At 41.7% G+C, this 10,672-nt stretch overlaps 1 protein-coding gene across 1 annotated transcript; it reads right to left on the bottom strand.

Annotated features, from left to right (window-relative positions):
• Positions 1-646: 646 nt before the first annotated feature.
• Positions 647-10,122, bottom strand: zmat3 (zinc finger, matrin-type 3). Its single transcript, XM_034881015.1, has 6 exons — positions 9,858-10,122; positions 5,065-5,798; positions 4,839-4,979; positions 3,871-4,037; positions 3,441-3,544; positions 647-1,708 (listed from the first exon to the last, which is right to left on the bottom strand). Exons 1-6 carry the CDS (start codon positions 9,979-9,981, stop codon positions 1,500-1,502), a joined length of 1,479 nt encoding a protein of 492 aa, XP_034736906.1. The 5' UTR covers positions 9,982-10,122; the 3' UTR covers positions 647-1,499.
• Between the last annotated feature and the right edge of the window lie 550 nt (positions 10,123-10,672).

Genomic DNA, 10,672 nt, shown 5'->3' with positions numbered 1-10,672 from the left:
AGATTGAGCTTGTACCCTGCTGCTTCAGAAACGGCCTCTCCTGGCATGTGGTCCTCCAGCACAGTCACAATGATGAGGCTAGCAGCTTTTAACTAGACGGATGGTACCGGAGTTACGTCACCAATGAACAAGTAGTATAGAGGGCCTAAAATGCAGTGCTGATGGATAAATATTCAGTCAGTGCACACTTTGTACGAGATTCCTGATAATTATTATATACATTATGAGTGTTTGCAACATATGCTAGGCTAACATTAACCAAATAATCAACAGCATTCATGTATATTATACTATATTTACATCTATAACGTAATTTAAGAATATTTACCAAGTATTTATGTGGATTCATAATGAGAAGAGAGATGAAACAGAATATAGAAAACCCCAATCCATGTAGTAGATTGGCTTTCAAAAGGGCTAGCCAAAGTTTACTCTTTAGCCAGATTCTCACTAAAGGCACAAACCAGGCCAGCCAAGGTGGAGCTTTCCGCCTAATACACTCCAAAAGACCGCTGAGAGGTCGGCTAAGGCTAAGGCTAACAGGCTAACAGGCTAACAGATTCATGTAACACTGCTCCCACCAGGTGATGATTATTGTGCTTTGTGTTTTTAAATTAGCGAATAGTGCTTTAAATAATTTTTTATAACCCGTGTTAGGTCATTAAGATGGTAAATTTGTGGCTCAGTGGTTACTACGTGGCCCTGAAGTCCCTGCTATAGGGCCTGTACAATTATTCCGGCACGGCTGATTCACACTCAAGAATTTTGTCTCAAACTTTGTCCTCAATGATGACAGTTTTTCCAGTGTTTCCCTCTATGCATCCATTTACATCTACCAACCGGTTTCTCTCTATTTTCAACATTTTAATGTTTAATGTTTGTCTTAATGTTTGGACCCTCTGCATGTCCTCGTCTTTCCTAAGTGTGTCTCCTCTCCTGTCGTGTTGGCCTTCTGTGCCCCACTAGTCCTCTTCCTGTAGCCTGAACAAGCTCAAGATTTACTTGCAATTCATTTACCTGTATCCTGAGTCAGAATGCAACCCACTCAAAGCCTTAGAGGAACCACAAACAATATAACAAAAAAGAGGGGTCAAAAATGTGATCTGATTTAGTGCCTATAAAAAGAGACTTTATTGTTATTTGTATGTAAAAAATCCATATTTTTCTCAACTTCCTGTTCTCAGCATACATGGTGCGGCCTGCTTCAATATACAGACTGAATTTGAAATCTAATACCCAGATCAAATAAATCCATCAAATCCAATTATAGCTTCATGGGGTAGAGCATTATGTCAAATACGAGGATATAAGTGCTTAAGCAAAAATCAAATGAATTGCAACAAGGTCTTGAGGCCATTTGGGCTAATCCCTTCACTAAATATGCCCCTCAAACACCAGGGAGTATTTGCTTGGCTTCACTTTGGTCTTCTCTTTCTATGTCTTCCCACCTATTCTGTCCCACTCTGTCTTTTCTCTTCCCCCATCCTCCCTTGTGTTTCTTAGCTGTAGCCAAGGTTCTCCATCTCGTGGCGGTATCTTAACTCCGACACTTTTGCTTTGTGCTGCTTACTCTCCAGATGCTGCCTGAAGTCTGTCTCCTGCTCGGCTCCGCAGTTGCACATGGAGCAGTAGAACTGACCGCTGGGAGTCACGCACATGGCCAAGTCCCTGGGGATGCGTTGCCTCGGTCTGGGGTTGTAGTACGGCCCTGGAGGGAGAAATAGAGGAGAGTTGAAGTAAGTTGTAGCTACTACACTGTAGTACTGTAAAGATTAAGTGGCTTATTCATACCAGATTTATTTATCATAACAGCTAGAAAGAAACCTCAATGTTGGACTAATACTTGGCAGATGATGTATACATTTTTTCATTTTATTTTTTTAATTAATCCAATAATGGTTTAGTGATAAAAGAAATGTGGCAAATGCACAATTTACTTGGCCAGAGCATTGTTTTATCTGGTTAGCAGTCCTAAACCCTGAGATGCTCAGTTTACAGTCATACAAAACAGAGAAAAGACAGTCAGTCAGTCCACCACTTTGGTCCAGACTGAAATAATCAACAACTGTTGGATTAATTGCCATGACATTAGGAACAAAAATCCATGGTGTCCAGAGAAATGTCTTCCAGACTATTGGATAGATTATCATAATATCTGGAGATTCTACCTGAGGACGACATTCCGGTTGTTCCCTTAATGTGTCCTCTGGTGCCCCCATCATGTACATTTTTAATACTGAGTAGTAATTTTTAGTAATTTATGATCAAATAACAGCAAACTAATGACATTCCCATCAGCCTCAGTTGTGCTAAGATAGCAAAAATGCTTATCATTGTACCTGCTTCACATCAGCATGTGAATATTGTGAGCAGGCTGATTTGAGCATTTAGCTCAAACCCCCGCTGTGCCTAAGTACAGCCTCACAGAACTGCTACCATGGATAGTCTTGTTTCTTCATAAATGACATCCACAATTGATTGATGCTTACAATTCATTAATCCACTAATCATTTTAGGGAATTAGATGGTTTTCACATGAAATCTTAGGCTGGGGACACACCCAAAGCCAGGTGTGTGTGTGTGTGTGCGTGAGAGAGAGAAAGAGAAAGAGAGAGAAAGAGAGAGAGAGAGAGAAAGAGAGATAAAAAGACAGCGAGAAGGCAACCGCAGGAGTGAGTGCAGATATTTTGGGATTTGTCCATCAAGAAAACTGATTAAATCAGCAGAACGTTGTGGTTTGTGTGTGTGTGAGAGAGAGAGAGAGAGAGAGAGAGAGAGAGAGAAAGAGAGATGATTAGAGAAAGTGAGAGAAAAGAAGGGAATTGGCTCTGCTTTATGATTTATCCTGCTTTATGTTGAGTTGAGGTGCTGCTGTTTTTGTCTGTAGAAAGATAGAAACATAGCGAATGACTGCAAGAAAAAGATGGTTGTTTAATGTCAGCAGGAAGTGTTATATGACATTATATTTCTCGGTCTCTGCTTTTAAACACACAAACTCCAATCAGCATGCACAACGCAGACACTTACATAAACCCATAAATAACAGGGTAAAGTTATAAGGAGCTTCCAGCCAAAAATATTGTAAGCTCACCAGGTCAGATGAATGTGTGCACCCATGTTACCCTCAGTGATACAATGGTGCAGCTTTGTGTCAGCTTTATTAAAACATCTTAGGAGGTCTATAAGTTCTATATGTCTATATGTTGATGCTCCAAAGCAAATGAAATCCAATGACAAACGCTTTGGGGACAAAAGGCGCATTATTTACAACATTATTTCTTAGATTTCAACCCACAGTGTCAACCAGAGACTGGAGAAATTAATGTCAACTAATGTCGCTTAAACAAGCCTATAGAGTGTCAAGAAAACGCTGACTTTTTCATGAAACCATGAATATCTGTTTTAAGAAACCTCTGATTTATCCATTTTAAATATTTCACCTGGCATGGAAGCAGGTAGCTGTGGGCTGCGGCGGTTTTTCACCAGTCTGTACTCACTGCCATCTTTTTTGTTTCTTCTTGTGGCTGCCTCATTGCTGGCCTCCCTGAAACAGGCAGAACAAGAGACAAAATCGCTTTAGTCTGGTTCACAAATCTGTTTCTTCAAATTTAGCTTGGCTGGTTTGGTAATTAGCAAAGCCCAAACCAGCTATGTGTTTAGGTTTAGTAGGTATATTTTCTCAGACTACTACTTTACGTTAGGGAGAAGTCAAACTAGGTAACTTTGCATCCAAAATATGACTATTATTTCTATACGAACATCTTTCTGATCTACTTTTAATTCAATTGTGCTGATTTGCAAGACAAATGCAAAACCAATACAAAGCTAAACAATGATTCGAACTCTGACCTTCTATACTTCTAAACCTACATGTTATTGGAGTTCTGTTGGGCCTCAGCGAGCCGTAGCTTCTTGGCGTGGTTCTTGCCCTGATAGTGGGCCTGTGCAACTGCCAGTGAACTGAAGGAGGCGTCACACAGCTTACAATAGTCGTTCTCTGTGGCCAAGATGACCCGAGTCGCCCCCTTATACTGCGCCTGCAAACCCACGACAAAGTAGTGCAGAGTATATGGTGAGGAGTTGGGGAGTAAACAGTGACAAAGAAAAGAAATACACTTTTTAAGATTATTTTTTGGGCATTTTAGGCCTTTAATGGACATGCAGCAAAGGGCCGCAGGCCGGATTTGAACCCGGGCCGGCTGCGTCGAGGATTAAGCCTCTATATATGGGCACTCGCTCTACCAACTGAGCTATCTGGGTGCCCAAGAAATACACTCTTAGGTGGGAGGAGGACAAGAATTGCTTGTGCAACTTCAACTGTCAAACATACACTGATGAAAGTTGCGATCTGATTTAGTGCCTAAACAGTCTCTAACTTTGTCCACCTGCTGTTTGGTGATGAGCATGGCTTAAAACTATCAAAGCAGTGAGAGTGAATCAAAACATAAAAAAGTGGGCCAGACAGCTAAACAATGAGCTGAAACTTACTATAAATTTCCATTAAGTTGAGAGGAGATGTAAATTCAGGTGATCATTCGCTGTAGATTCATCAGCATACCCCTTTCACATTGTCATTTGATACATACATTGATTCTGACAAAATGTAGCATTACAATAACATGTATTAAACGAAATATTTTTTAATTTCAGCCAGACTGTGTCAAAGAGAATAGACTGTTCAGTGGTGAGGAGAGTTTTCACTGACAGGCACACACAAAGTGACTCTGCAGTTCCTTACTGCCTCCTCAGTGGAAACTACCTCTATCAGCAGCAGTACATCCACCTCCTAAACTTAAACTGTACCATTTAGGTAGGTTGGTGCTGAGTTTTGATCTGACCTGCCTGGCTGCATCACTGTCGTTTGATCCTGAGCTGAGGGATGTCTGGCCACCCGCCTTATGGACTTCTGGAATCCTGATGGCTGGAGGCTGTTGACTGCCAGCATAGAAATTTCTCAACTTTTTACTGTGGTTTTTCCCCTAGACAGACAGATAAGGAAGGGTTTGTGATTAGGTTTTTATCTTAATAAGATACAATTTTTTGTACATGGGTATTTCAACTGACCTGGTAGTGAGCCTGTGCTTGCTGAGCAGAGTTGAGGGTAACGTTGCAGAGTTTACAGTACAGTGGTTTACACAATTCTCCCAACCCCAGAGAGTCTTCCTGCTCCTCCATCCCAAGCAGCGAGCCCTCATCCTGGGGCTGCTCGCTGGCTGGGGCTGCCTGACCCGGGAGCGGACCAGGGATGAGGCAGGACATTGGGGCTTGGATGAGGGCCGGTCCTCTGGGCAGGTGTAAAGGGTCTGGGCCCGGACCAACAGGGGATGGCATAGGGCTGGGAGGGAGGGTGAATTGACCGGCTGTGTGCGCCACTACAGGGGGGGGCGCCAGTGTTTGTGCAGGGTTCAGATGTGGACGCCCCATTGGTTGCATGAGGTCCATGGTTGGAGGCACTATTGCTTGTGTGTGATCTACAGGTGGGGGGCCCAGGGTGTGTGCCATTGGTGGAGGCCCCAGTGGTTGAGATGGGGCCATTGGAGGCGGGCCCAGGCTATGTGGTTGGGTAATGGGGTGATGTCTTAACGTGTGAGTAGCAGTCATTGGAGGGGGGCCTAGTGTCTGGGTTGGAACCATAGTTGGGGGTCCAATCGCCTGAGCAGGGGCAAGGGGTGGTGGACCGAGAGGCTGCGTAGGCGCCATTGGCGGAGGTCCCAGCTGGTGCAGAGATTCCATGTGGTGGAAAGGCTGCTGGGGATGGCGGAAGAGACTCAGTGGAGGCTTCAACATGGTCTCTGGGCCTGTGGACGAAAGATTAATATACACACTACTTATAGACAGGGAAAGATATTATTAATCAAAAAAAATATCTTTCAAGTAAATTCTGTTACTTTGATGAGGAAGCTAGTGTTTTATGGATATTAGTACTTCAATGAAACTCAAAAGCATTCAGAAAGTTCACACAATAATAGAAAATCTTTAGAAGCTTTTAGTTTTTAGCTTTGTCGGTTGGTTGTTCTACCAACACTTTGGTCATGATTGAAATATCTCAGCAACTATTACTATCTCGTCAACCTCACATATTCTTTGTGTTTACTGCTGCTTGGCAAATGATGGCATTCTAACAGGCTAAACTGAGATGGTAAACACAGTAAACATTATAATTGCTAAACATCAGCATTTCAACATTGCCATTGTGAGCATGTTAGCTGATGTTAGTATTCAGCTTAAAGCCCACTGTGGCTATGTACATCCTCACAGAGCTGCGGGCATGGCTGTAGACTCATCGTCTCATTGTGCAGCGTTCTGATTTTGGTCTCTTCCTCAAAATACACAATGGATATTATTTGGGCTTACAAGGATAAATTTTGCCAATGTTCAATATGTCAGCAAAAAAACAAAACATGCTTAGCTTTACACAAAATTTCATAGAAATTTGTAAATATGTTTTTTTTAGCCTGAAGCAGACATAACATAAATGACATATCACTTTGTTTGCAAAGATAAATATGTGATTTCCACTGGATTAGACCTCTAAAAGGATATTGTCTATTGACAGATCATCAAACAAACATTGAGAAGTAACATGGTGATAAACCAATGACCAATGTATAGTGACACTAAGACACTAAGAGGCTTTCTTAGAGCCCTGAGGCAGGAGAGAGAGAGAGAGATGTAAAGAGATGGCCGAATGGAAACACATTCTTGGACAGAGGAGCTTCACACTCCAGTGGGCATCAGAAAGATTAGGCTTAGCCTACAGCGCCTGCAGTCATGCATACAGGACGTTACAAACAAATTCATGTGTACAAACAGAGACAGTGACAGTGACAATGACAATCCTGTGTGTGTGTGTGTGTGTGTGTGTGTGTGTGTGTGTGTTTGTGTGTAAGTGTGTGTGCATGCATGGGTTTGTATCTTTAAGGAAAACATGAAAAGGAAGCAATATATTAGGAATGGCAATGTCCTGACTTCTGTATGTTTGTTTGTGCCGCTCTAATACTCCAATTTGTGTGTGTGTGTGTGTGTGTCTGTGTGTGTTTGTGTGTAGCTACATACAGTTTATTGTAAGGTCAGTATAGGCCAACAGCTGTGTCAAAACTCCCTGTGCTGGAAGCTTTTATCCGGAATCCAATTGGACGCCCAGTGGCAGTGATTCATGGACTCAAAATAACATCCCGACGTGTTTGTGTTTCCGACTGCTGTTCGCTGTCAGTCTGTCGGTCCAGTCTGTCCGACTGCCTGTCTGTCACCTGGCCTGGCTGACCTCAGGAGAAAGGTATGCTTGACTATAATCCTGTCAACTGCAATATGAGACTGTGGGAGATTCATCGGGTGAAGATGAGCAGTTGCCTACTATACATTACAGTAATAAAAGTCATATTATGCAGAAGTTGCATATAAATAAAATTCCGTTTCACTACTCATTGGCATTGTAAATGTTGTTTAAACATTTCCTGCTCATAAAAGCTTTTACATTGGCTGTTTTGGGAGCTCCATCTAACATTCTCTGGCATCCATAGAGAGCTGCAAAGGTGATTTATTTGTAATAAACATCAGAAGAAGTGGATTTGAATTGGCCATTGTGAGCGGACAGTCAAAGGAAAGCAGCTCTAATAGAACGTCGAGCTTCATTAACAGCCAATTTCAAGAAGAATAAGTCTCAGACATACGCACATTTCATCGCAAATGCAACAGGGCAATGACAGCTTTAGCACCAAAGATGGTGACAGTAAACAGAAAAAACATGGTTTAAATGGCACATCATCAACCCTGAGTGAGACCTCAATGCAGTAGCAATTTTCAGCACAAAAGGTTGGCTGACCTCTTTTGCTTGAGTTGCCTACACATTGTGCCACCATAAAATAGATAACATGTTTCAATGTAAGGTAAGCTTGACTATGTTGCTGTCAACTATTTATCTAACACTTGCCTCCCCACGACTTCAACTCCTAGTGATGCTCTCTCATGTAAAATTCATTTGCACCATGATTTCATGTAGCCAGCCTGAAGACAGAACAGATCTGTTAACTTTCTATAGTTTTAATGTGAGCTAGATAGGCCAAGGTCAGTTTTGTCCCAGATCCAGGTCCACAGAGTGCAGTCTACAGAGCTGCAGCATATGCAGTATGCATGGTCGCAGTAGTGGACCCTGCTGCAAAGTAAAATAACTAAATAACAATTGTTGTTTTGCATTTGAGTTTTCGGAGAGGAAGCAATACATTTTGCAAGTCAAACTAAGACTTATGTGATGTTGCTCTGAAGCAGAAGGTTGCAAGTGATCAGTAGGTTGACAACACCTTAATGTTCATCGTATCTGTAGAGCGATAATGTTCTCGAAGTCTCAAAAAAGAATCAGCCAGAGTTGGACGTTTCTTTTAAAACCAACTCCATAGTTTTTCAACTATTAAATATTTTCACTTGTCAGATTTTTTTAGTTTGACTAAAGATTTGTTGGTTTGATAGCCACACCACAAAAAAAATCCTGTCCTGGAGTCTGATAATATCATGGCCTCCACTGAGAATCTCTAAATAGGCCAAGTCTTTATTTTCTCTAGAGTTTCTCTTGCCGTACTGTCTTGTGTCACATCAATTATGGAGCAATGAGAAGCACATGCCTCCTACACTTATTCCATCTGCTACACTGGGCACCAGATAACCAAAAAAACAGAAAGACCACATACATCTTACTGCACTGTACAATTTACTTACTATTACAGTAAAAGCCTACTTCCACTTTATATATATATCTATATATATTCAGTAGCACTTACGTTTGAATACCTTCCATAATAATTAACATAAAGTAAGTGATATACTCATTTAAAGACTGAGCACCAGTCACCAGGCCTATGCGTTAGGCTGCTATTACTATATTGATTAATAATTAGTAATTTCTTCCTATAGAAAACAACAAGCACTAGACATTTAGCTTCATCAGAAATACTTACAAAAGCCCATCATGACTTACCAGAGATTTGGGCGGATGAAAGTCCAGTGTTATTTAATTGGTGATGATATTTTGATTAATTACCTCCAGCAAATAATTGGCATTTTTATTCTTATGATGACGTAAATGATTGACGGTTTATCAAAATTGTAATTAAAAATTCCCTCCTCAATCCACTTCACTGTTTCAGGCTAAAACACATTTAGTTTCCATTCAACTCCAATAATGTCCTAACTCTACTAACTTCAGTCTAAGACTCCATGCAGTCTATGCAATGAAGATGACAGTAAATGGCAGGAGTATTGTCAGGTGGATCAGTCTCATGCTGTAGGCTACATCTAGATCATCTAGTAGCCATGACACTGGCCTCAAGTCAATTAAAAAAAATACAACAAAAAAACTGTGCGACTGTGCAGGTGCAAGCAAGAAACACTTACTGTGTACTTGCATGTCACCATTATCTGTGCAGATCAAGAGATCGTGCATTGCAGTGAAGGAAGCAGCACCGATTTAGTTTCTGTTTCTTCACTTGCTCTGACAACCACTTCACTACCTTACCAGAGAGATTAAAGTGGACATTGCACTGAGGCTATTTGCCGTTTCAAATTACAGTCAGACATCAGCTCAAACCTGGAGACTCTCTGGACCTCTCCTACAGTAGGACCGTTAGAGTCTCTCGACAACCTCAGATTTTTGCATCGCAGCATCCATGCTCTATAAGATCATCAACATTATGGCTGGTGCACCCCTCCACATGACATTGTGATGATGACAGCAGAACCAGGGAAACCGGTTTCAACATCCACCTTCCTCATCTGCAAGTGTCTCTGATTCGAATGTCTCCATCCCTGCACATTAGCGCATTTTACTGCTGACAGTCAGAGGGGAGATCCTGTATGCCTCTCCTTACCTGGCAAACGGGCAAGATAATGGCTGCTGTCACCGTAGCTGACAGGCGGCGAAGAGTAATTTCTGCAGTAATCCGCAGTTTGGTAGTACGCTGCATCCCCGTTCTTCAGCTGCAGCGCCATCATCGCAGTCACATCCCTTCGCCAACTTCTTCTCTCCAAAAAACCTGGCGGCCAGGCAGGAGTACCTAGCACACGGTCAGACAGCGAGGCTTTCACCGGAGGGGGGATTATAAGATGAAAGCGAAATACAGAAAGCGCCAGTCAGCAAAACTACTTTTTAAATACCCCAAAATGTAAACACATTGCGTTTGTGTTTTCAAATTAAGTACCAAAAAATATGTTTTCCTCGTGAAATTACATTTTTAAGACACTAGGCCCTGACGAGGATCCTCCAGCATCCCTCTCCTTGTTGGTACAGTCCATTTCCGATGCCACCGCTGCTGATGAGCATGGTTTTCAATCATGACACATTGTGTAGGCTACATGTTACACCTATGTGGTAGACCCTGATCTCCCGTGGCTGGCAATGACTCTCAAATCTCCAGTGAAAGCTGCCAGGCTGCTGTTGTGATAATATTGTTTTTGGCCTATGAGTTAATAACCTATGGGCAAATACAATGAAATAAAATGCTACAATTGTAAATCACTAATAGGCTACATGTGGAAATAAGAAAGTATTGAAAATGGCATTTGCAATAAATAGGCATAACAACTTCTCTTCTTCAGTTTCTTCTTCTTTCTATAATAATAAAATCAAGATACATTCATTCTATCATTGTTGGTATTGTTCTCATTGTTATAATTCTATTAGCCA

The sequence above is a fragment of the Etheostoma cragini genome, chromosome 9 (genome assembly GCF_013103735.1).
Source record: "Etheostoma cragini isolate CJK2018 chromosome 9, CSU_Ecrag_1.0, whole genome shotgun sequence".
In the NCBI taxonomy this organism is placed as follows: Eukaryota; Metazoa; Chordata; class Actinopteri; order Perciformes; family Percidae; genus Etheostoma; species Etheostoma cragini.
Note: the sequence above shows the minus strand (reverse complement) of the source record. Positions and strands in the feature narration are given on the sequence as shown.